This window comes from Stegostoma tigrinum, unplaced genomic scaffold (genome assembly GCF_030684315.1).
Source record: "Stegostoma tigrinum isolate sSteTig4 unplaced genomic scaffold, sSteTig4.hap1 scaffold_86, whole genome shotgun sequence".
In the NCBI taxonomy this organism is placed as follows: domain Eukaryota; kingdom Metazoa; phylum Chordata; class Chondrichthyes; order Orectolobiformes; family Stegostomatidae; genus Stegostoma; species Stegostoma tigrinum.
Window position 1 is genome coordinate 876,466 of NW_026728811.1, and position 27,948 is coordinate 904,413.

The following is a 27,948-nucleotide window of genomic DNA, read 5'->3' on the forward strand; positions in this document are numbered from 1 at the left end:
GTGCACAAAATGACGAGTGGTGAAATTTCTAGACACCATAAACCAGGGTAACAATATTTATTTCCCATTGACTTTGTGTAATGCTGCTCCTGTATTTAACTTACCCTGTTATCAAATCCTTTCATCACTTTGATAGATCATTCAGAGTGTTGAGACTGCTGCTCAGGAACAGGAGGAAGCGATTCTGTCCCCATGTGCCTGGTCGACAGAGAAAAGAGGAAGTCATTCAATCCACTCTAGCCTGTTACCACTTTTGGAGGTGGAAAGCTGAAATGATGGCACATTTTACAAAGGAAATCATTCAAACCACACAAAATTGCAACTATAACAATGTGAGGCCTCACTGAGATGAAACCTGGAGTACATTGTGATTTTTGTGTTTCCATAACTGAGAAGGGGCAGATATCCATCAGATACCATTTAATGGCTACACATAATCCATAGTCTGCTGCATCATTTAATGCTTTGAGTTTGTTACACATGGGACAGGAAGAGAGCATGTGATGCTCAGCCCATTATTTAACATCAGCATGTTCGCATATGGTAAAATTTTCACTCAGTCATGAACTCTGCTGAGATATGAAAGAGTTTGCACTGAGGGAACATCCAGCAACTGTGTGTATGGGCATGAAATCACTTGTATAAGTTGTTTTGCTTCACGCCAACTTGTTCACATTGATCAAAGACCTTTTCAATGTTCTGGCTAAAGAGAGGGGTGTTAAAAACAGGGTAATTTGTTGACCACAAACACATTCACAATGAGGAACGAGCCAATTACTTGCAGTGTCCTAAGAAACTAGTGAGTTTACACTGTGGAGAGCCATTCAGCTGCTCAGTGTGTGGAAAGGGATTCCCTCAGACATCTCACCCGCTGATAGACCAATGAGTTCATAAGTGATGACGGGAATTGGATTCTGCTGTTGTTGCTGTTGTAATCACATTCAGGACTGAAGCAAATTAATTCAGAGAGTTGGTTATTTTACTTTCTGAGTTAATGACACTGATGTGACTGGAAGTCATTATTTTAATGCAACAAACAGCTTTGTTTCAAATACAGTATGTTGTATCCTTGGTTTCTTGAAGATTTCAGGAGTAATGTTCTCTGAAATCCTCTGCATTCAGCAGACATTCAACAATTGAGCACAGCATATCAAATAATTTTCAGAAATGTAGGAGAGAGATATTTTCCTTGGGCAGTTATTGTGATCTGTAATGTCCTGCCTGAAGAGGAGTGGAAGCAAATTCAACAATAACTTTTAGCAATGTATCAGATCTCTATTTTAAAGGAAATTTCAGGGGAGAGGTGAGGAGAGTGGGACTAACTGATAGCTCTTTCAAAGATGGTGATGTCACTATCAGGCAGGAAAAGGGGTGGTGCACAACTCCTAAAGAATAACAAGGAATTGAGGAAGTGATGATGAACCTATATTAAACACAGGTCACCCTTCAAGGGAGCACTGTGTCTAATTTAGGAAGAAGGTGGTTGCTTTGCCAATGTTTCAAAAAAGAAAAAATTCCCAAGGCTGCAGGAAAAAGCAGGGGGTAAGATAAACATTGGCATGGACACATTGGGCTGAATGGCCTCTGTTACAACGTAACCATTTCATTATTGTAATCAAGACTCTGGGAAAAGGACATTGCGGAGGACAGGTTGGCAGCTTCTTCATGGATGGCACTGAGCCACCAAAGCAGCTCTGTTTTAATTGGTCCAAAGTTCTAAAGAAGAGTCATGCTGGACTCGAAATTTAAGTTCCATTTCTCTCACCATAGAGACTGCCTGACCAACTGAGTTTCTCCAACACTAACTAATTATACTTAAGATCTCCAGCATTCGCAGTGTTTTGCTTCTATGTTAATTGTTATCTAATGGGGAGGCAATGGCCTAATGGTATTATCACAGGACTGTTAATCCAGAGAACAAGATAACATTCTTGGTTTGAATCCTGCCACAGCAAATTGTGGATTTCAATTCAATAATAAAAAAAATCCAGAATTAAAAATCCAGTGATGACCATGAAACCATTGCCAATTGTTGGGGAAAACCGATCCGTCCTTTAGGGATGCAAACTGCCATCCTTACTAGTTAACAAAGTGTGGAGCTGGATGAACGCAGCAGGCCAAGCAGCATCTTAGGAACGCAAAAGCTGACGTTTCTGGCCTAGACCCATCTCCACCATCCTTACCTAGCCTGGCCAACATGTGACCCCAGACCAGAGCAATGTGGCTAACTCTCAGCTGCCCTCTAGGCAACTAGGATGGGCAATAAATGCTGCCTAAAAACTACACCCATATCCTGTGGATGAATAAAGGAAAAAAGAGATATTGCGTACCCTTTGAATTCTTTGTGAGTACCTTTCCAATCCCCTGAGGACTTTCTGAATGTGTTAGAGGCACATTTGGAACAGCAGGATGCCATTAAGTCCCTTAAGCCTCCTCAAACATTCAATTCAATCAGGAGTGACCCTTATTTTTTACACCTTTACATTTGTTAAGCTTTTAACAAAAATCTAACATCTCAATTTTAAAATGCTAAATTGGCTCTCAGTATCCTGCTGTGATCGGGGATTTTACATTTCTATTTCTCCATTCTGTATTCACACTGATATTTCCTTACTTGGCTCACAACACTCTTCCAGTGTCGCTAAATGTAAGCTTCAAGGAAGCACCTCATCTTTCAGTTCAGCAGTTTAAAGCTTTCTGGACTCACCATTGACACCAAGATTTTCAGACTGCGAATTCTGCCCCCTTTTTTGCTTTCATTTCTCTTGTTTCAGTTTGTTTGTGAGCTAGACACTTGCTCCAGGCACATCATTTCTTTTCCAGCCCCAGATCCATTGTCTGTGGCCTTGAGGGAAGAGCACTTCTGTCATTTATTCTTTCCTGCCTTCTCCCCTGTCACGACCATCTTTTTCTACTCGTATAACCCAAACCTAACTCAAAACCTATTATATTTCTTATGTTTCCCAGTCCTGATGAAAACTCACAGACCTGAAACATTAACTCTGTTTATTTCTGCACGTATATTGCCACACCTGAGATTTTTCCCAACATGTTCTGTTTTCATTCCTAATTTTTGCCATCCCTTGTATGAAGACATGTTTGTATGAAGATTTCACATCATCTCCAAATAATGTCCTTTTGTTCTCAAACCCCGGCTAGAGGAAATAGTTTCTATATCTATCCAATTAACACATCTGACAGATTTTGGTTAATTCCTTTCAATCTGGAGAAGTTAACAATTTACATTTACAATCGAGGGCAAAGAAGTACTGTTGGGTTGGTTTTTAACAAGGTTTTCATTTTCTCATCAGCAAGTTTTCTGGTAATAATTCAGTTAAACCAACTTGAATGTTTAATATGGGATTTGGATGAATAATTGCTGCTGGATACTAGACATGGAAAGACTCGTGAGGTTGCTGTTAGAACATAAAACACAGAACTGTACAGTGCAGCACAGCACAGACTCTTTGGCCCAAGATGTTATGCCGACTTGTTATCCTACTAAAGTCAATCTACCCTCATACCCTACATAATACTATCCTCCATGTGCTGATCCAAGAGTAGTTTAAAGATCCCTCAACTTTCTGAGTCCACAACCACTGCTCGCAGCACATTCTACATGCCCACCACTCTCTGTGAAGAACTTACCTCTGACATCTCCCCTATACCATCCTCGAATCACCTTAAAAATATGTCCCCTCGTAATAGTCATTTCTGCCCCAGGAAAAATGTCTCTGACTATCCACTCTATCTATGTATCGCGTCTTCTTATAAACCTCTATTAAACACCTCTTATCTTTCTTTGCTCTAATGAAAAAAAAACACTAGTTCCCTCAACATTTCCTCGTAACACCTGTCGTCCAGACCAGGCAACCTCCTGGTAAATCTCCTGTGCACCCTGTCTATAGCTTCCACATCTTTCCTGCAATGAGGTGACCAGGACTGAACACAATATTGCAAGTATAGTCTAACCAGAGTTTTATAGAGCTGCATAATAATCTCACGGGTCTTCAACTCAATTCCCCTGACAATGAAAACCAACACACCATACGCCTTCTCTATAACCCTATCAACTTGGGTCATACCTTTGAGGGATCTGTGCAAGTGGACTCCCAAGATTCCTTTGTTCCTCCACACTGCCACTAACCCAGTATTCTGCACGAAAATTCAACCTTCCAAAATTAATCACTCCACACTTTTCTGAGTTGAATTCCATCTGCCACTTCTTTGCTATGCTCTGTATCCTGTAGGTATCCCATTGCAACCTACAACAACCTTCCATGCTGTCCACAACTCCACTAACCTTCGTGCCATTGCCAAATACATTAACCTATCCTTCCACTTCCTCATCGTCATTTATAAAGATCACAAAGAGCAGAGGCCCCAGAACAGATCCCTGCAGCACACCACGGGTCACCAAGCTCCAGTCTGAATACTTTCCATCAACGACCACCTTCTGTCTTCTCTTGGACAGCCAGTTTTGTATCTAATGTCTTCAAAAAAAGACTATATATAGCTTGGCATTTTAGGTGCAGGAATGATTAGTCCCCACAGATCACTAGTTTCATTCAGCTCAATTTCACATACTACCTTTATGTTTTTGTGGGTGCTCACTCACTGATTTTGTTGTGTTTAAATCAATTTCACAGTGTATTCAAGGGTGAGGACTCTCAGTCAGGAAAATTGATTCAAACGTCTCATCAAGATTTGACAAATTACTCAATGCATCATAACTAGAATTTATAATTGGATTTTAACCATGGGAAAAGAAAACTCCTCTGAGTGGGAACAAACTGTACACCTGTTCTGTGTGTGGTCGAGGCTTCAGCTAATCATCTGGTCTGTTTAAACACAAGCACAGTCATGACAGGGAGAAGCTGTGTAAATGTGGGGACTGTGGAAAGGCATTTGATATTCCCTGTGAGCTGGAAATTCATCAGCACCATCACACTGCGGAGAGGCTATTCCTGTGCTCCGTGTGAGAAAGGACTCCCATTGTCAGCATACTTGCTGCAACGCCAGAGAGATCACAATGAGGAGAGGCCGTTTCCTTGCTCTGTTTGTGAGAAGCGCTTTACTCATGTGTCCAACCTGCTGAGACACACGCAGGCTCATAGCATTGAAAGACCTTTTTAAATGTACAGACTGTGAGAAGTGCTATAAAAGTTCCAGGGAACTGATGTACCAGTGAGGTGCACACACAGAAAAGAGGCCATTCAAGTGCTCTCACTGTGAGACTGTATTCAAGCATTCAGCTGAACTTAGTGAACATCAACAGACTCACACTGGACTGAGGCCATTCACCTGCTTCATGTGTCAGAAGAAGTTCACTCCATCATCTAGTTTTCAGTCACACCAGCGAGTTCACACAGGGCAGAGACCATATGCCTGCTCTAAGCGGGAGAAGAAATTTGCTCATTCATCCCATCTGGTGAGACACCAGCGATGTCACAAGTAGTTCTGGTGTTGGGATTTTCCTGTTAATCACATCCAGAACAGATCCATGTATATCAGACTCTGAATCTATTGATGTTAATAAAAGCCAACCAACGTAAAGGAGCCAGTGCTCTGGGTGTCAAATAAATCAGATATTTATCAATTACGCAGTGTGGTGAGTCTTTTTCGTATCAAACACAACATTCTTATTTTGAAGGGCTCGCCCTCTCTCCTGCTTCCTCCATTCTCACTTCCAACAATAAGTACAAGGAATACATGGAGTTTCTTTGCCACTAAGATTGAGACAGTCTGATCAGCTCCTTGTCTGGTTTCCTGCTCTCCCATTTACTCACTGGGACAAATTGCCTCAAACCCGGACATGCACTCATCTTCACTCACCCACCATTTCCTGTCATGCCATGTTAGATCCACCTTGTTCAAGACTGTCACTTCCTGCACCAATGGCGCTATTCCCATGAAATATCTGACCACTGAATATCTCGTTGCTGCATTTGATAATGGCTCTCCTGCAGGTGCTGTCCCTTTACCTATAAACCTGCCATATTCATGTTGCAACCCTACCATCCCTACGTATTGACCCTGCAATTCCCCTCCAAATTCCTGGAATGAATTGTTTCTACACCATCTCTCCCAGAAGGCAATGTTTTGATCCCCCAGACATATTTTTGTCCCTACCAAATTCAGGAAAAGCCATGCTTTGGCTGACATTCACTGTTTGATACAGCAATGCACACTTATATGGAGAAGTGACGTTGCTTCGAGTTTGATATGAAAATGACAGAAAACATTCCACAATGAAGGGAATTGAGTGAGTTGGAATGATTGCTTATGCCTGATAATATCTATTTGGAGAACATCTATTCCGTATTAGATGAAGCAGCATTCGTCCAACTGTGGGGGGTTCCACCATGCATTAAAAACACTGCCATCCACAAGGTGTTGGAGCAGGAGTAGGCTATTTGGCCCATTGGATATGCTCCACTGTTTAATGAGATCATGGCAGATATGATCACCGTCAACTCCACTGAGCTGCCATTTCCTACAACCCTTAATTTCTCTACTGATTAAAAAGAAAAGGCTGTTTGTCTAAATCTACTGAGCACAGGCCCTTGTGAGAATGAACTGGGAAAATAATAACGGGGAGCCAGGAAATAGCAGAAGAGTTGAATAAATGCTTTACACCAGCCTTCATAGTAGAAGTCACTTATAGCATTTCAAAATTGTTTCATAGCCAAAAGATAAGGAAAACAAGGATAGGAAATAAATGCAATGATTATTATTGGAGATGAAATATTGGGAAAATTAATGTGCTAAAGAACAATTAAACTCCTGGATCTGTTAGACTGGAACTTAGGACATGGCTGCAGAAATTCTGGATACACTGGCAGACATCGTACAAGAATCTTGAGAGTTCGGATGAGCCCCAGAGGATTAGAAAACTGCCAGGTTAGTACCTTGGTGTCGGGAAAAAAGTTAACTGCAGACTAGCTAGCTCAACGTCTGTTATTGAATAAATCTTAGAGTCGAATATAATAAAAGATGTATTAGTAGAGCCAAGTATAGATCCTTGAAAGACAACCAAGTTCACGGAATTTCAAGAGCAATATAAGAAATAGGAGCAGAGTATGCCATCTGGTCCTTCAAGCCTGCTCTGCCATTCGATAACATCATGGCTGATCTTTTCATCGATTCAGATCCACGTAACGACCCACTCACCACAACCTTCATCTCCTTTACTGTTCAAAACTTTTTGCCTTAAAATCATTGTGAGGTAGCCTCAAATGCTTCACTGGGTTGGGAATTCCACAGATTCTCAATCATTTAGGAGAAGTTTCTTCTCAACTCAGTCTTAAATCTGCTGCCTCTTATTTGAGGCAATGCCTCCTCGTTATAGTTCCACCTGCCCAACATCCCTGCTTCTATCTTATCTATTCTCTTCATAGTTTTATAAACTCCCATGTCATTTTTAAAAAAAAATATCAATGACTATAAGTCCCAGTCTACTCAACCCCTTCTCATCAACCATCTCAATTCTGGAATCAATCTAGTGAACCTGCTCTGTATGCCCTCCAGTCCCTGCTGCATCTGAATTACCAATTTTTTTTTGGTTCGAGTACAAGGACACCCAGTTCCCTCTGCACAGCAGCATGCAACGATGTTTCACAATTTAAATTATGGCCCATTTTGCTGCTCTTCCTACCAAAATGGATGATCTCAACATTGGGTACGAACCTGGCAGATGCAGTACAATCTGGTAACCTATCTATATCCCTCTGTAAACATTCAGTGTCCTCTGCACACTTTGCTTTACCACTCAGCATGGTGTCATCTGTGAACTTTGACTCACTACACTTGATCCCCGACTCTGAATCATCTATGAAAGGGAGGTTAGAGGTGGACAGTTTGCAAAGATGGTATAATGAAACATCAGTCTTTCTCAAGAAGGTTGATGATGGTGTAATTATCAGTGAGAGGGACAGGCCCAGAAGAAAGAGAATTGTTAACAATATGCATTACACGGGGAAAAGTGGATGGTCAACAGTTTCATGGGAACACGGTAGAGGGGCTAGCTGTTGGGGCTTATGAGCAGGAGTTCAGGTTAAACTCATCACCGGTCATCTCTCTTTCCCTCTCTCTAGTGGGAGCACAGCTCTATGGCTTTCTGGGACTATAGCAACGACCAATGCAGGGGAGATGCACTGCACTGCAAAGGGAATAAATTTCATTTGAACTATTACCAAAAAACTAGAAGATATAGGAACAGAATTAGACCACTCAGTTCATCAAATTTGTTTTGCCATTCAACCATGGCTGATGTTTCTCAAAACCATTCAACTGCTTTTCCCCATAACTCTTCATCCCCTCACTAATAAAAAGAAAATCCATCTCTCTATGAAATACGCTCAACGACATGGCCTCCACAGCTCTCTGTGTCAATTAAATCTACAGATTCATCACTCTCTTCTGAAGAAATTCGTCCTTCTCTCAGTTCTAAAGTGGCATCCCTTCACTCTGCGATGATGCGCCCAGGTCCTGGTCTCTCCTATAGTGGAAACATCTTCTCCATGTCTACTCGATCCAGGCCCCTCAGTATTCTGTAAGTTTCAGTCAGATTCGCAACCACCCACCCCATCCTTCTAAACTCTAACAAGAACAGAGATTCCTCAATGAATCCTCATATGACAAGCCCTTCACCCCTGTGATTATTCTTGGTAGACATCTCTGGACCCCTTCCAACACGAGCACAACATTTCTTAAGTACTGGGCCATACTGTTCACAGTATTCCAAATGCAGCATGACCAGAGCCTTGTTTTGCCTCAACAGTACATCTCTACCCTGTTTTCCAGTTCTCTTGAAATGAACGCCGACATTGCATTTGCCTTCCTAACCACCAACTGAACCTGCGGACAAATTGTAAGAGAATCCTGAACTAGAACTCTCAAGCCCCTTTGTGCTTTGGATTTCGAAAGCCTTTCACTAGTTTGAAAATTGTCTATCCTTCTCGTCTTCTGACCAAATTGTATAACCACACATTTTCCTTCATTCTATTTCACCTGCCACTTTTTTGTTCACTCTCCTAGCCTGTCCCTATTGCTTCTGTAGTCATCCTGCTTCCTGGATATAACCCGTCCCGCTACCTATCATTGTGTCATCTGGAACCCTAGCAACAATGCCCTGAATTGCTTTGTCCAGATTGTTAATGAACAATGTGAATAATTGGTGCCCCAACACCAAACCTGCAGAATGCCACAAGTCACTGGTTGCCATCTTGAAAAAGAGGTCTGCCAGTCACTCAATCCTCAAGATTTGTCACAACCTTGGTCCTGAAATCTTGGGCTCTATTCTTATTTAGCAGCTTCCCATGTGGCACTTTGTCAAATGTCATGTGGATGTCCGAACAGATCACTTCAACTCGCTCTCCTTTCCCGGAATTGCTCAGTACTTCCTCAAAGAAGTCTAAGATTTGTCAGGTATGACTTGCTCTTGATGAAGCCGTGACAATTCTACCAAGTACTCCATGATCACGTCCTTACAACGACCTGCCACATTGTTTTTGAAATAAAGATGAGTGACATGAGTTTTATCCAAAATATTAAAACTTTGCCTTCAGTCTTGAATGTGATGAACTGCAAAACCCAATCACTGCTGAAATGTGTGACCTCTTTTTGCGCCCCCACAGTATATTTAACAGTCTGGGCATTTAAGAGGTCTCACTGGTGTGAGGTGATTGATTGGATGACATCTCCCGGGAAGTTTTGAAGAATTTTCCACAGACTGGGCATTTAAAAAGTCTCATTGCAGTATGAACACATTGATGGCATAGCAGTCCTGAAACTTCTACAGCACCTTCCGCAATCCAGGCATTGGAATGATCTCTCCTCAGTGTAAATGAGCTGGTGTTGGAGCAGGTTAAATGAATGAGTGAGTCTCTTTCCATGAACTGAGCAGATGAATGGCCTATTACTGGTGTGACAGCGTCGATGGATTTCCAGCTCTGATGGGGAAATGAATCCCTCCTCACAATTGCCACATTTTCACTGTTTTCTCCCGAGTGTGACTGCATTTGTGGTTTGTGAAGCCTGACAATTGGCTGAAGCCTTGTCCACACACACACAACACGTGCGCGTCTTCACTCCAGGGCTGTTTGCTCCCATGTTCAAAATCAGATCATATTCCATTTCTGATAAAGCTGGAAACTCCATCAGATCATGTTGTAATAGTTGGGTTTGTAAATTTCCCCCTTCGAATATCCTGTAATATGGATGTTAAACAAACAACAGTAGAGTGACTGGGAATATCTCCCAAGCCTCTGGATTCTATGTGAAGGAAGGGACTGAAGGAAGGCGATTTTCAATACACACAACTTGACTATAATCTTATCAGAATCTTCCAAATACTCAGCCTCTACGACTGAGAAACAGCAGGGAATGTGAACACCATCACCACCAAATTCTGTCCGGTTCACCCACCATCCTGACTTGTCTGACATCTGGCCCTGGAGGAGCAAAGATTTCCTTCAATTAAATAATGGCAGAACTGAAATCTTTGCCTTCAGTCCCAAACACAATCTCCAGTGCCTCATGACTGACTCCATCCCTCTCCCTGGCAACTGTCTGAGCCTGAACCAAACATGTCATCACCATGGTGAAATACTTCACACGCCAAAATTACTTTTCAACCACATATACCCACTGTCACAAAGACTGCCCACTTCCACCCCAGTAACATCACCCGGCTCTTCTCAGTCTCTGCTCATCTGCTGCTCAATGTCTCATCCACTCCTTTGCTCCCTCTGAACTTAACTATCCAAACACATTCCCCACCATACTCTCACATTCCCCTCTCTGCACTTGTCTAACTTCCTCTGTCTCTATTAATGGATGTACTTGAGCTCTATTTGGTGTTTTATTCTTCCTTCTATTCACTGTATCTGAATGAGAATTTTACCACTGCCCATTCTCCCAAGCATGTGCTGCTGCCTTAGCAGCTTTATCTCCCACAAAAACTCCCACAAAGCTGTCAGGGAAGGATCCACAGGTTATTCACCCGGTGATGTAATCCTGAGGTCATCCAAGTCTCTGCCGCCTGTGTGAGTGTTTGCACCAAGTCTGCTTCACCCACCATCTTGTACTTGTGTTGCTGAACTTTAAGCTTTTCATTCTGCTGTTCAATCTCTTGATAGTGTTTTTTTTCTCTTTCCCTGTAATGTCCTCCAGCCCTCTCAAAGGCAATTACAGATCACCAATAAATGCTAACCGAGCCGGTGAAGCCCACATCCCAAGAATGAATTTTAACAAATGTCCTCCAAGATATCTGCATTACCTCTCATTCCAAACTCCTGAGCATTCTCAATTTTAACTGTTCCACATTTGGTGCCGTCAGCCTTCATTGCTAAGGCCATAAATTGTGACAATTCCTCACTAAACTTCTCACTCTCTCAACCTCACTTTTCCACTTTCAAGTACTCCTTCAAAACTACATATAGAACATAGAACATAGAACATAGAACAGTACAGCACAGAACAGGCCCTTCAGCCCACAATGTTGTGCCGACCATTGATCCTCATGTATGCACCCTCAAATTTCTGTGACCATATACATGTCCAGCAGTCTCTTAAATGACCCCAATGACCTTGCTTCCACAACTGCTGCTGGCAACGCATACCATGCTCTCACAACTCTCTGCGTAAAGAACCTGCCTCTGACATCCCCTCTATACTTTCAACCAACCAGCTTAAAACTATGACCCCTCGTGCTAGCCATTTCTGCCCTGGGAAATAGTCTCTGGCTATCAACTCTATCTATGCCTCTCATTATCTTGTATATCTTGCATATTTGACCATAAAAAGATTTTTGCCAACTCGCACACGTTGTAATGTGATTGTAATCAAAAATTGCTTTATAACCACTCCTGAGGAACAGCTTGGAAGTTACCAGTCTGTGAAAGGCATGATATTGATATGAATTAACTGCCATCAATTTGGACACATAGCACATTCCCCTCATCATCTTGGTGAATCACTCCTCAGCTAACAGCTTCGTGGGGGCTCCTAAGGGAGAATAATTGCCAGCAGCAAATGGTCAGGGGATGTTCAGCTGTAAAAAAAAACCTCATTTAAGAATCAATGAAAGTAACAATAAAATACCTAAGACAGTTGCACCTATTATTGGAGTTACAGGAGGTTAGGCAATGACAGAGAGTTATCAGGGAGAGCAGAGATGAACCAGAGTAGTGGATGGATATTGATTCAGATCCACAGTAAAGGGGGCACACCAACCCCAGGGCCATGTCAGGCTTTCACAGTTAACTAAGAACAGCACTAGAAGCTGAATTATGCAGGTTACTAGTCAAGAAAAACTGAAAAAAAATCAGTGTTTTCGAATTTACAATCAAATGCTAAAGTCTGCAGATCTAAAGAAATCATAAAAACTGGGGTCAGCGGAAACTCTCACCCAGCAATCACGGTGATGTTACTGAGCAATTGATTGTGTGATGAGATCACACACATGAAGACAGTGCATTTGGGTCTCCGCAAACAGGTGATCACTATAAAAGTTATGAACATCTGTGGAGAGATTTAAAAGAAGATTGATCAGAATGAATAAATGTGGAGCTGGAAAAGCTTAGTCTGTCAGACAACATCCAAGGAGCAGGAAAGTCAACAGTTCAGGTTGAAACCTTTGTCACGACTGGGGTTGATCAGAATGGTTCAAGGAATGTATTGGTTGTAAAGTCAGGTGGAAGAAACTGAAGTTGCTCTGCATAGAGCGAAGGAGACTGACATGAGATTTGATAAAGGTGTCTACGTTTATGATAGGTTTAGAAAAGGCAGATAAAGAACAGCTGTTACCATTTGCTGATAGTAAATGTATTAGTGACACAGACATAAGATATTGAGTAAGCGTTACTGGGAGATGTAAGGAAGGAAATTTATCTAACTTTTATTTCACTCTACTTGCATTCAAAGGCCAATAGTATCCAGTGCTCGCTGAATGAATTAAGAATAAAGTGGCACCATCAGATCTTGATATATCATTTGGTTTGAGTTCCCATCAGCAAATCCTCTTCCAGCATGCTGTAAAATAAGTTTACAAAAGCCATCTCAGCCAGTCCGGGACAGAATTTCAGATGAAACAAACATTTCTGCGATTTTGCGTTTGCTGTGTGTAAATACTCCCATCTTCACCCTCCGCAAAAGTAGTTTATAACCTCCAGCCCGATTAGTCCAGGGGACACATTCACAACGTTCTGTCAGAGATATTAAGAACTGCTGGTGCTGGAGTCAGAGATAACACAGTATGGAGCTGGAGGAACACAGCAAGCCAGGCTGCATCAGGGGAGCAGGAAAGTTGACTCAAAGCACAACATTTTCTCCCAGGCCTTGAGTGATCGTACATGCACCCAGCCACCCTTTGCCCCACAAAAAGATTGTGGACAATAACCAGGGCCTGTCCCTAAGAGTGTGCAGCGATTTGTCCAGTTTTGTGAAATGAGGACAACACTATCTTTATGTGAACCCTAGCGCATCCACAAAGTGGTTAGGAAACTCGGCCCATCGACCGGACGGCCCATCGCCTGCTCCGCTCCGTCTCATTGTTCCCTTTTGTGGAGCCGAGAAAAAGTACAACTGCACCTCAGGATCGCTCCGACCGCGCATGCGCCATGCCATGTTTGATCCGCGGTATGTCTGTGCGTGCAAAGCGATACGGAACCCGTTTGTAGGGGTCATTACCAATGTCCGGAATTCTGGGTTCATGTAACCGCCATTGTAGATTTTTAACTTTGTAAGTTACTACGGGTCCAAGTAGGCTTTCTGTTTATCTCTTGCATGCACAACTGGCCTATACAATGTGTACAGTAAAGAATAAAATATCCCTGTGAGTTCCATGTTTACAATATCACAAAATCTGACACTGAACCACGCATTTAAAGCTAAAGCTGCCATACTTGTTCTGGGCCATTATTGGACAGAGAAAAGTGATGGTGGTTTAACCTGAGGGACAACACTCCTCAGGTGCAGAAAGTTTGAAAATGAAAATCATGAGCTGTAATATGATGGATATAATCTCAAACTACTGGCATCATGAGGAAAACTAGCAAATGGTTTAGTGGAAGAGTTTGGTTTGGAACTGCCTTCAGGGACGAAATTGTAGATTTCATATTCCAGTAACATATCATGTCACTGGCAGAAGTGCTGTTTTTGTCCCATTGAAGACCCCAAGACATTGAATACTGAATTATCTGTGCACTTAAAACGTCAGAACATACCAAACCAAGTGCCAGAAACTGGATTTACAAGTGAGATGTTTAATGATTGGCATTGATGTAATATAGAATAATCTCTGCAATGATGAAATTCAAAAGAATAGCCAGCAAGAGAAGTTGCAAGCATTGCATACACCTCCATTGGTGCTGTAGTAGTTCTGATTCAGTAGTCTGACTGCTGTTTCCTGGATTGATTTCCAATCAGGGAGTGAGGGTTTATTGTTCCTGTACAAACTCTTAACATGAACATGAGTTTCTGGCATTCAAACCAGCAAAGAGAGCATCTCAATCAGAATCAGTGAGAGTTTCACATCAGAAATGAATTAAATGAGAAGAAGCACTGAAATCCATTGATTTCATCTTCTCGGAAACAGCCCTACAAAATGTTTCTTGTTGAAACATACAGGTGCTTTTGGTGATGTCGTGACGAAGTCTTCAGTTTTGCCATTATTTAATTGGAGGAAATTTGTGCTCCACCAGGGCGGGATGTCAGACAAGTCAGGATGGTGAGTGACCCAGACGGAATTTGGCGGTGATGGTGTTCACATTACCTGCTGCCTGTTGGTCATTGAGGCTGAGTATTTGGAAGATTCTGGTAAGGTTATAGTCAAGTTGTATGTAATGAATATTCCCCTCCTTCAGTCCCTTCCTTCACAGAGAAGCCAATGTCTTGGGAGAGATTCTCTCTCACTCCATTGTTGTTTGTCTAACATCAATTTCACAGGATATTAGAAGGGGAAGATTTACAAACTAAACATTAGCCAAACCAATCATTACAACATGATGTGATGAATTTGTCTGTTTTATCACAAGTGAAACATGATCCAATCTTGAACATGGGAGGAAACATCCCTGGAGAGAAACTGTACACATGTTGCGTGTTTGGACAAGGCTTCAGCCAATTCTCAGGCTTCACAAACCACAAATGCAGTCACACTGGGGAGAAACAGTGAAAATGTGGCGATTGTGGGAAGGAATTCATTTCCCCACCTGAGCTAGAAATCCATTGACACTGTCACACCGTAACAGGCCATTCACCTGCTCAGTGCTTGGGAGAAGACTCACTCAGTCATTTAACCTGCGGTTACACCAACTCATTCACACTAAGGAGAGATCATTTCAATGCCTGGACTGTGGAAGGTGCTGTAAAATTTCCAGGGCTGTTATGCCATCGATGTGTTCATACTGCAGAGAAACCTTTTAAATGCCCAGATTGTGGAAAATGCTTTAAACCTTCCAGGGAGATGTCATCCGATCAATTATCTCACATTAATCAGAGACCTTTTAAATGCCCAGACTGTTAAAAATACTGTTGAAAAAAAAAAACAGAATTTGCACGTCTCAACAGCGAATGGATTTCGCCATTCATCACATTCAGGACTGAAAGCAAAGTTTTCACATTTTGGTTAAAACTCACGTCAATCAGCTTTATGTCAAAAAACAATGTGGCAGATCATTGTAAGGATGTGATCACGGAGCATTTGGTAGAGTCAGCACAGCTTCATCAAGCGGAAGTCATACCTGACTAATCTTAGAATTCTTTGAGGGAATACTGAGCAAGTTAGGTAAAGGAGAGCAAGTGGAAGCGATCTGTTTGGACATCCACATGACATTTGACAAGGTGCCACATGGGAAGCTGCTAAATAAAACAAGAGCCCATGATTTCAGGGCCAAGGTACTAGCAGAGCTTGAGGATTGGGTGACTGGCAGGGCTCTTTTTCAGGATGGCAGCCAGTGACTAGTCGCATTCAGAAGGGGTCAGTGTTGGGACCACAATTAATAACAATTTAGACAAAGGAATTGAGGGCATTGTTGCTAGGGTTGCAGATGACACTATGATAGGTGGAGGGACGGGTCATAATCAGGAAGCAGGATAATTACAGAGTGACTTGGACAGGCTAGGAGAATGGACAAAGAAGCAGCAGGTGGAATACAATGAGGAAAATGTGAGGGTATACAATTTGGTCAGAAGACTAGAGTCATAGATTACATTTGAAACAGAAAGGCTTTATAAATCTGAAGCACAAAGTGACTTCAGGGTTCTCTTAGAGTTAGTGTGCAGCTTCAGTTGGTGGATAGGAAGAAAATACAATGTACGCATTCATTTCAAGACAGCTGGAAAACAGGAGCAGAGATGTACTGTTGAGGATAAACAAGGCTGTGGTCAGACTGCATTTGGAATATTGTGCGCAGTTTGGCCCAGTATCTAAGTAAAGATGTGCTGGTGTTGGAGGGTGTTCAGAGGTGGTTTGCAAGAATAATCACAGGGGTGAAGGACTTGTCATATGAGGATTGGTTGAGGACTCTGTTCTTGATGGAGTTTAGAAGGGTGAGGTGGGGGTTTGGAATCTATTTGAAAGTTACAGAATACTGAGGGATCTGGATTGAGTGGACTTGGAGAAGATGCTTTCATTACAGGAGAGTCAAGGACACAGGGACAGCACCTCAGAGTGAAGGGATGACATTTCAGAACTGAAAGAAGGAAGAATTTCTTCAGACAGTGGTGAATCTTTAAAATTAATTGATGCAGAGAGCTGTGGAGACCGAATCATTGAACTTATTTCAGACAGCAGTAGATATTTTCTAGGTTAGTCAGGGGTTGAAGGGTTATGGGGAAAAAGCAGGAGAATGGTTTTGAGAAACATATTAGCAATGATTGAATGGCAGACCAAATTTAATGGACCGAATGGTTTAATTCAGTACCTATATTTTATGATCTTTTGGTAATAGTTCAAATAAAATTCAGTCTCTTTTGCCGTGCATTGCATCTCTCCTGCCGTAATAGTTTCCAGAGTGCCAGACAACCACAAGGTTGTGCTCTCAGTAGAAAGAAAGAGAGATGACTGGTGATGAGTTTAACCTGAGAGATCTCCTGTTCATGGGACCCAGCTCCTTGTCCTTCTACAGTGGCTCCACTAAACTTCTGACCATCCACTTCTGCCTGTGTGATAGATTTTTTTTAACAATTCTCTCTATAACTGTTGGTTCAGTCTCTCTCACTGATAATCCCACCATCATTGGCCTTCTTGAGAAAGAGTGACTGTTCATCCTGCCATCTTTGCAAACTGTCCATCTCCAACCTCCCTTTCATAGATGATTAAGAGTTGGGGTACCAAGTTAGTGTGTCAAAGTTTGCAGATGATGCCAAGATGGGTGGTCGAGCCAAGTGTGCAGAAGACACTGAATGTTTACAGATGGATATAGATAGTTTCAGAGAGTGGGTTAGGTTCTGTCAGACAGAGTATAATGTTCAGGTTATCTATTTTGGTAGGAATAACAGCAAAATTGACTGCAATTGAAATTGTGAAACTGCTGCATTCTGCTGTGCAGAGGGACCTGGGTGTCCCTGTGCACGAACCAAAAACATTTAGTATGCAGATGCAGCGTGTAATTAAGAGAGTAAATGGAATGCTGACCTTCAATGGAAAAGGAATGGAATTTAAAGATAGGGAGGTTATGCTGCAGCTGCATATGTTGCTGGTGAGGCCACACCTAGAGTACTGTGTACAGTTTTGGTCTCCTGACTTGAAAGGATACGCTGTCACTGGAGAATGTACATAAGAGGTTTACCAGGTTCATTCCAGAATTGAGATGGCTGATGAGGAGAGATTGAGTAGACTGGGACTATTCTCACTGAAATTGAGAAAAATGATGGGGGAATGAATAAAATTATGAATGGGTTAAATATGATAGAAACAGAGATGTTGGGCGGTTGGAATTAGAACTAAGGGGGCATTGCCTCGATTTATGAATTAGTTGAGAAGGAACTACTTCTTCCATAGGATTGTGAATTTGTGGAATTCCCTGACCATTGAAGCATTTGAGGCTACTTCATTGAAGGATTTTAAGGCAAAGATTGTTGAACAGCAAAGGAAATGAAGGCTATGGTGAGCTAAGTGAAGCTGAATCCATGAAAAGACCAGCCATAATCTTATCGAATGGCAGAGCATGCTTGACAGAGCACATGGCCTACTCTTGCTCCTATTTATTATGTTCTTCTTGAAATTCCCTGAATTTGGTTGTCCCTCAAGGACCTATCCTGGATGTGCTGTTGCACCTTTTATTATCACAGACTTTAAGATTTATCCAATAACAGATATTATGCTAACTGGTCTACAGTTAGTTTTTTTTAACATAAAGGTACTATATTGGCAATTTTCTAATCCTCTGGTACTTTTCCAAGCTTTAAAGATTCTTGGAAGATGGCTACTAGTGAATCCATGATTTTTGCAGCGAGTTCTTTTCATATCCTAGGTTGCAGCCGCCAGATTCAGGAGTCTAATTGGTCTTTAGCTCCATTAGCTTTCCTAAAAATTCATCTCCAACGATATTCATTGCATTTATTTCCTGTCTTTTTTGTTTGCCTTTTGGCTATTAAGCGAGTTTGAAATGCTATGAGTGGCTCCTACTGTGAAGACTGGTGTAAAGTATTTATTCAACTCTTCTGCCATTTCCTGCTTCCCCGTTATTATTTTCCTGATTCATTCTCTCAAGGGACTGCGCCGACTAGATTTAGACAGACCGACTTTTTTTTAATCTGTAGAAAAATTAAGGGTTATAGGGAATGGAAGCACAGTGGCATTGAGGGTTATCAGATCTGCCATGAGCTCATTAAATGATGGAGTGGATTCAATCGGCCGAATGGCCTCCTCCTGCTCCAACACCTTGTGGATGGCCGTGTTTTTCATACATGGTGGAAGCCCCTACAATTGGTAGAAAGTTTCTGCATCCGATACAGAATAGATGCTCTCTTTATGGATATTACCAGGCATGAGCAATCATTCTAAAGCACTCGATTCCCTTTATTGTGGAAAGTTTTATCGCTATTTGTACATCAAACATGAAGCAATGTGCCAATTTTCCACACAAGTGCAAATTGTTCCATCAAACAGTGAATGTGACGACAAGTGCAGCATTTCCTGAACGTTGCAGGAATGGAAATTTGTCGCAGGATTAAAACATTGTATTCTGGGAGAGGTGATGTGGATTGGGGAGGAAAGTATTCATCCTAGGAATTTGGAAAAGAAAGGAAGGTTCAACATCAGAAAGTAACTTGCAGGGATTGAGAGGTTGGAACTTGAATATGACGGGTTTATAGCAACATGGGCAGTACCAGCAAGGGAGCTATTAACAATTGGAGAAAATAAAGATCTTCAGTGGTCAGACACTTCATGGGAACAGGACCATTGGAGCAGGAAATGAGAGTCTTGGACATGGTGAGCTCTAACATGGCAAGACAGGAAATGGAGGTAGAGTGAAGACACGTATATGTCCAGGGCTCGGACATGGAAAAAAAAACTTTTGAGGCACTTTGTCCGAAAGAGCGAATGAGGGGGAAAACGAGACAGGAAGCTGACCAGATTGTCTCAATCTTAGTGACAAAGAAGCTCCATATATTCCCTGTACTTATTGCTGGAGGTGAGGATGGAAGAGGCAGGAGAGAGGGAGAGCTCTTCAAAAATAACAAACTTGTGTCCTTTATTTAAAAAGCTCACCACACTGTGTAATTGTTACATATCTGATTTACTTGACACTGAGAATACTAGCAACTTTAACTTGGTTGGATTTTAATAACATCAACCGAATAAGAGCCTGATATACATGGATCAGTTATGGATGTGATTAACAGGAAAATCCCAACACCGGAACTACTTGTGACAACGCTGGTGCCTCACCAGATGGGATGAATGAGCAAATTTCTTCTCACACATGGAGCAGGCATATGGTCTCTGCCCTGTGTGAACTCGCTGGTGTGACCGAAGGTGAGATGATTGAGTGAACTTCTTCTGACACATGGAGCAGGTGAATGGCTCCTCTCCAGTGTGAGTGCGTTGTTGTAGAGTGAGTTCAAATGAATGCTTGAGCCCAGTCTCACACTGAGAGCACTTGAATGGTCTCTCATCTGTGTGGACACTTTGATGGCGTGTCAGTTCCCTGGAGCTTTTATAGCACTTCCCACAGTCTGTACATTTAAAAGGTCTCTCGATAGTATGAACCTGCTTGTGTCTCAGCAGGTTGGACAAATTAGTAAAGACTTTGTCACAAACAGAGCAAGTAAACGACCTCTGTCCAGAGTGAACTCGCTGGTGTTGCAGCAAGTGTGCTGACCGAGTGAAGGCATTCTCACAGACGGAACACAGGAACAGCCTCTCCCCAGTGTGACAGCGCTGATGAATTTCCAGCTCGCAGGGGAAATTAAATGCCCTCCCACAGTCCCCACATTTACACAGCATCTCCCTGTCATGACTGCGCTTGTGTTTGGACAGGCCGGATGATTGGCTGAAGCCTCGACCACACACAGAACACGTGTACGGTTTCTCCCCACTCAGAGAGGTGTTTTCTTCTTCCATGGTCAAAATCCAATGATATTCTGGTTACAATAAATTGAGTAATTTGTCAATTCTTGATGAGATGTTTGGTACGAGTTTCTCGACTGCGAATCCACCCCTTGAATACGCTGTGAAATTGATTTAGACAGAAGAAAACAAGTGAGTGGGAACCCACAAGAAATAAAAACAGCATGTGAAATTAAGCTGAATGAAACTGGTGATTAGTGGGGCTGGCGTGAGGAAAATGTGACCCTGATCATAACTGGTTCACAGAAGTCCTTTAGGAGAACCGAAGTTACAATATCTCTGGGATCAGAGAGAAGTGCAAAAGAGAAGTGGGAGCTATAAGGAGTGTATCTACGAAATGTTGAAAGGCAGCCTGGTCAGGCAAACACTTCTGTGTTGAGGAAGGTGTCGATCTGTTCGACATCCACTTGGACACAGATGTAGACACTTGGAGGAAATAAAATAAAACACAAAACAAAATCCGCTTTGGCCCTGCTTTACCATTCAATAAGGTCATTGCTGATGCTCAATGTCAACACTATATTCCCAATTTTGAACCATATTCCTTGATATCTTGAAAATCTAAACATTTACTATATCCAAGAAAGTAATTAACTCAGAGGCCAAACCTCCACAGTTTCAGATCAATTCTCATCGATCGACTCAGTATCTGGAGACTGTGAACCCTGTTTCTAGACTGCCCACCCAGGGGAAACAATCTCCCTGCATCTCATCTGCTTGGCCCTAATATAGTTTTATGTGTTCTTCTAAACTCTAATAAATTCTGGCAGAGTCAAACCAATCTCAGGCAGAGTCAAACCATTTCAATCATATTCTTCCCTTCTGTTTTGGCAAAGTTTATAACTCCACATTTATCCATGTTTTCCTGCACCTGACATGTTTGTTCATACACCCAGCACTTCTGCATCAACCTCAGCTTCCTTGCATGCTTTTCACTACTCACAATCCCATTTTTTTCCATACATATTCATTGATAGGATGTGGGTGTCACTGATGAGGCTGGCATTTATTGATGAGTTTACTATTGGTTTAGTCATACATGGTCATCAAAATTGTTTATGTTGCTTTTGGTTCCCTCATCCAAGCCTTGAAGAACAGAAACTTCCTCCAATTAAATATTGATTGAAGTATTTCTCCTCAAGTCGCTAACAATTCCACGAGACAGAACCAGTTTGTCAGCAACCAGAATGTTACACAGACTCCAGAAACGGGTTTCTGCCCTCATTTCTGCACCATCACCAAGGCCAACAATTTTGACTACAATAACATCACCCTGCCCACAGCTCAGACTGATCTTAACCATACAGTGTCCGAATTAGAAAACAGGTCATTTTTTAAACTGTTCTCAAATGTCTCCATGATCTTGTATGTCATAATCTCCCCAAAATCTGAATAAAGCTAACATATCTGGGCCTTCTAACTCTCCTCTTTGTTCATCTCTTCTTCCTCCCTGCAAGATGCTCATTAATGCCTACCTCCTTGAGAAAGCTTTCAGAGGTTTGCCCTAATATGTACTTTATAGTTCTGTGTCAAAAGCAAGAAGTACTTAGCAGGCTAGACAGTGTCAGAGGAGTGAGAAACAGTTAATCTTTCAGTCTAGGCAGGCTTACCGTTGGGGATAAAAACAGTGCATAATCAGAAGTGGAAGATAAATTTGCTCAAGAAAAGAATTTCTAACAATGAAAAATGAAATTAGATCTTAAAACTGCTAAAGCACAATCCTAATTTACTTCTGGCCAGCAAAACCAGCAAAAACAAAACATTTCAAACCTTTTAAAATGTACCCATTATTAGAGTCGCAGGAAGTTCGACAAGACAGAGGCTTTCACAGAGTACAGAGGTGAATTCAGATTCACAGGAAAGCAGTCACACTCGCTCCAGATGGACGGAACTTAATAGTAAAGCTCGAAATTGTAGATGAAGTCTCATGAAAACAAACATCTCCAACGATTCACTGTGTCGTTAAAGATAAAACCCACAGGAACCCGCAGATACAAAGGTTTCAGAGTCTCCCTGCAGGAAGAGAATTCAAAAGTGGTGCCATGGAACAGGTGGGCGCGGTGACGTCACCACGTTGGAGTCAGCGACGCATCGCTGCACACCTGCGCAAGTGTGCCGTGGGGAATATTCCTCAATAGATCTGCGCCTGCGCGGGAGTGAGCAATGCACATGCGCAGAGAGGCTCACCCAAATCTCGAAGGTTGTTACACTCAATTGGCAGAAGCTCGTGTCCAGTTATTATTTTCATAACATTCAATGCTGTCCACCTTACACCTTCTAAGGATTGGTTGCTCAGTTGGCTGGACAGCTAATTTACAATATAGAATAACACCTCCAATGCAAGTTCAGTTTCTGCACCAGGCAATGTACCAGGAAGGTCCTGTCCCACTCTTTCACCAGAATATCTCAACAGTTAATCCAAGTTTTAGAGGTCCTCAGTAGTATAGGGTTAGTATCATGCGGCAGGACAGGAACAAAAATAAAGTTGCTAGAAAAGCTCAGCAGGCCTGGCAGCATCTGTGAAGATAAAAAACATTTCAACACCAGTGATCCTTCCTCAGAACAGGCAGGCCAGGGTTCAATTTCCCAATGCTTGTGGAAATCTAAACTTTGGGCAGCACGGTGGTTCCGGATTAGCACTGCTGCCTCACGACACCAGATCCTGCGTTCAACTTTACCCTTAAGTGATTGTCCGTCTGGAGTTTGTTCATTCTCCCCATGCCTGCATGGGTTTTCTCCTGGAGCTCTAGCATCCACTGTCCAAAGATGCGCAGGCTAGTTGAGTTGGCCATACGAAATTGTCCGTACTGTTCAGGGATGGCTGGAGTAGGCGTGCTTTCGGAGGAATGGGTCTGGGTGGGATCATCTGAGGGGCAGTGTGGAGTTTTTGAGCTGAAGGGCCTGTTTCCACACTGTAGGGATTCTATGTAATATCATATTTAGTCCTGAAAATATAAATTGCCCTTCAAATCTGTGTAGCTTTTTAAAGATTGATCTTCAAACCTGCACTGATCAGTCAGAAATAAGGGGACGGGAGGAGGCCAATCACTTCCTCCAGATCAAGGTCGTTCAATTAAATCATGGCTGTTTAGCCAGCTGAATGGATTTTTACTGCACCATCCACATATCCCCCAATATCTTTAAAGTGGAGTAATCTATTTCTAACTTGAAAGAAATACCACAGCCTCTGTGGTAGAGAATTCCAAGACTTGCCTCATTCTCACTGAGGAAATTCCTCCTTGTCTCAGTCTCAAATGGCCCAGCTGTGTTCCCTGATCTGGACTTGCTCATTTGGGGAATAATCATTCCCGCACCAACCCTGACAAGCCAGGTATAGTTCTGTTACTGCTCTCTGTGCAACTTCATGTGTCTTTCCATGTCTAGTATACAGCAACAATTACTCAGCCAAATCCCATATTAAACACTCAGGCTGGTGAAACTGAATTAAAACCAGAAAACCTGCTGATCAAAACATGAAGCGACGGTTGGGGGTAGTCTCTGAAAGTCTTGTTATAAACCATTCCAGCAGCGCTTTTTGGCCCTGCAATTAAATGGAAATTGCTACTTCTAGAAATAAAATGAATTTGCCAAAATCCGTCAGATGTGTTAATTGGATAGGTATAGACTCTATTTCCTCTAGTGGGAGAATTGAGTACAAACGGACATCATTTGGAGATAATGTGAAATCTTCATACAAGCAATTCATCATGCTAAGAATAGCAAAAATAGGGAATGAAAATAGAACTTGTTGGAAAACACTCAGAAGTTCTGGCAATATATGTGCTGAAAGAAATATGGTTAATATTTCAGGTCTGTGAATTTTCATCAGGGCTGGGAAAAAGAAGAAAAGTAATAAGTTTTGAGTAGGTGTGGGTTAGACTAGTACAAAAAATGGCCTGTGACAAGCAAGAAGACAAGAAAGATTAAATGACAAAAAAAATTCTTCCCTCAAGTCCACAAGCAATGTAGTTGGGGCCAGAAAAGAAACAAGGAAACAAATGATGAGCCTGAAGCAGGGGTGCAGCTGACTGAGAAACAAACTGACACAAGCCAAATGAAAACTCCTAAGAATCTTGTTTGTTTCAATAAGGAGCAGGGCTTACGTAGTCCTGTGGCCAGTATTTAGAAGCAGCTAAATACTCAGATGCGGACAACTTTGTGATCTGTTCCCAGCCCAGCGTGTTGATTTCATCTCCGATGTAAAACCCACAGTGATTCAGATGGAGTTACACTGTTTATGCTGTTGTCACTGTGAAGAATTCCTGGGCATTTATCAGTTTTTACAAGAACAACAAATCCTTGATTTAGGACTGAACCTGGGAAAGGGCTGTGAGAGCACCAAATCCTAACCACTAGACGACCAGGGAACACAACATTAATTAGTCCCTCAAGGCCATGGGGAATGGAATTGGGGCTGTGAAAGGAACAAAGAAACAAAAGATGTGGCTGGAGCAGGTATGCAGCTGACGAAACATAGAACATAGAACATTACAGCACAGTACTGGCCCTTCAGCCCTCGATGTTGTGCTGACCTGTCATACCGATCTGAAGCCCATCTAACCTACACTATTCCATGTACGTCCATATGCTTGTCCAATGATGACTTAAATGTACCTAAAGTTGGCGAATCTACTACCGTTGCAGGCAAAGCGTTCCATTCCCTTACTACTCTCTGAGTAAAGAAACTACCTCTGACATCTGTCCTATATCTTTCACCCCTCAATTTAAAGCTATGCCCCCTCGTGCTCGCTGTCACCATCCTAGGAAAAAGGCTCTCCCCATCCACCCTATCTAACCCTCTGATTATTTTATATGTTTCAATTAAGTCACCTCTCAACCTTCTTCTCTCTAATGAAAACAGCCTAAAGTCCCTCAGCCTTTCCTCGTAAGACCTTCCCTCCATACCAGGCAAAATCCTAGTAAATCTCCTCTGCACCCTTTCCAAAGCTTCCACATCCTTCTTATAATGCGGTGACCAGAACTGTACGCCATACTCCAAGTGCAGCCGCACCAGAGTTTTGTACAGCTGCAGCATAACATTTGTACATAGTAACTCCCTGCTCGCTGCTCTTTGCATCTGTGCCATTCAAATATATATTCCCCTTCCATGTTGTTTCCCTCAAGATGCATAAACTCACTGTGTTCTAAAGAAGAGATGTTTACTCAAAATATTAACTGTGGCTCCACTATTCCTGCCACTTGGAAAACAGGACAGTACAGCACTGGAAGAAGCCCTTTGGCCCACCGTGTCTGTTCTATTATAGATGCCACTCTGAAGTAATACAATCTGGCTGTACATGATCTATATCCCTCTCTTCCCTGCCTGTTCATATTGTCTGCCCAAGTGCCTCTTAAATGTCGTGATTGATCGTTTCTGCTTCTATCACCTCCCAAGAGAGTACATTGTGGCCACCTATCACTTTCTGTATAAGAAATGTGCCTCATACAACTCTTTTTTAAACTTCCCCCTCTAACCTTAATCCATTTGCCCCTAGAATTTGTCATTTTCACCTGAGGAAAAAGGCTCAGACTGTCCACTGTCTCCCTTTCAGGTCGCCCCTCAGCCCCTCACTCTGTGTAATGATAACGATCCAAGTTTGTCCAAGCCAGGCAAAATCCTGGTAAACCTCTTCTGCAACCTTTCCGAAGCCTCCACGCCCTTCCTGTAATGTAGTGATCGAAACTGCACACATCACTCCAAAGGTGGCCGAATGACAACTTTCTATACAGCCCCCTGACAGAAGAAAGCAAGCATGCCATAGTCCTCCTTTACCACTTTATGCATAGGTGTTGCCACTATCAGAGACCTATGGACTTGGACCTGCAGACCCATCTGTATATCAGTGCTACTCAGGGTTCTTCCATTTATGGTTTACGCTCCCCTTGCAATTGGCCTCCCAGAATGCATCACCTCATAGTAACGTGTGCGTGTGTGTATGGTCTCAGGTTTGATCCTTGTGGGACAGCGCTAGCCCCGACCTCCAGTCAGAAAAACACACTCCACAACTGTTGACGGGTGAAATGTCAAACAGGAGTCTTGTGTTCTGTGTTCAGCAGCACGAGCAACTTTTACGCGGAGCACCTTAGCAATTCATTGTGGGAGATTTTCTGGTGCTGTCTCACTCCCCCCAACCAAGTGTAACATTTTTATGTATTTCACATTACAGCAATGACATGGAATGTTATAATGTAATTGTTAGCCACATTTGCCTAAGCGATACATCCAGTCCCGTAAACACATGGTTAATGGCTCTACAGAACTTGGTGCTCCCACAGTCTGTGTGTCTGGAGTCTTTGATAACATTTTATTATATCATCCCTTACTCCAGGTCACCACCAGCAATGAGGCATCTGATATTGCATTTTATACCACCCAGCATGGGCCAGCCGATGATATGTGGTGGCACTGTCTGATCCTATGTCTTCCTGATTCCATCTTGTCCTCTCATTGCCCCACCCTTTTCCCATTCACATTTCTCGTGTTGTGGGGCTGTTTCTTGAAATGTCTTCAAACTTTCTTCTCTTCCTCCAGTAACTGCTGCCACTGCCACTTCCTCCAATATCTGTCCTGTCTCAGTAAGTATTTTAGCTGCCTGACCCGCATACTCATTGCCCTGTTGTTGTGGGGTTTCTACTTTCCTGTGAGCTCTAATCTTCATTACTGCTGCTTCAGTCACAAAATTAGCTGCTTCCATCAACACTTTAATCTTTTCTTCATGCTGTATGCGGCCCCCAGACAAGGAGACGACCCTCGCTGAGGCCAGGCCAATATATGGTCCTGAACTATACCAAAGACATCAGGACTGTCTGTGTACATGTTGACTCTCTGGCTCCTGGCTGATGTCAGGGCTTTTAGTTGTTGTGCCAGTTCTGAACATTTTCCGCATAATTCCTACAATAATTAAACAACCCTCAAGTTTGCCTTACTCCTTTCATGGTGTGTGACTGGGTAGTTTAAAATCACATTCTTTTGTGTTTACGGGACTATCCTGTGTCCCTACCTGACACACCACTCCCTGTCATTCCAATTTTCTTTTTGTGGTTTAATTTTAAGCCCTGCCTGGCAGATGTGATTCAATACTCTATTGAAGATCCAGATATGCTCTTTCTAACTGACTGAGGTGATGAGGTCTTGGTAAGATCAATTTGGCTAATTCCATGAGCCATACGTCAGTGGAATATGGCCGAATTATTGTGGAATTGCCAGAACAACTGGGAACATGTGTGCTGTTTTCCTCAGAGAGTAAATGACAGCTTATTCTGGGATTCCAGGTCCACAGGTACGGACCTGGACTGAGATAGTATCCTGTTGCGATTTCAGCCCATTAAGTACAGTGTGCTTTTGCTACTGTGGGATACTCTTCAGT

At 42.4% G+C, this 27,948-nt stretch overlaps 1 protein-coding gene across 1 annotated transcript; it reads right to left on the reverse strand.

Moving 5' to 3' along the window:
• Window positions 1-19,873: 19,873 nt before the first annotated feature.
• On the reverse strand, window positions 19,874-20,575 carry LOC132209327 (gastrula zinc finger protein XlCGF71.1-like). Its single transcript, XM_059644458.1, has one exon. The coding sequence runs from the start codon at window positions 20,573-20,575 to the stop codon at window positions 19,874-19,876; it is 702 nt and encodes a 233-aa protein (XP_059500441.1).
• Window positions 20,576-27,948: the final 7,373 nt, after the last annotated feature.

Bases quoted from the DNA above. Each gene is read 5' to 3' on its own strand.
- LOC132209327 (XM_059644458.1), bottom strand. From the start codon at position 20,575: ATGGAAGAAGAAAACACCTCTCTGAGTGGGGAGAAACCGTACACGTGT.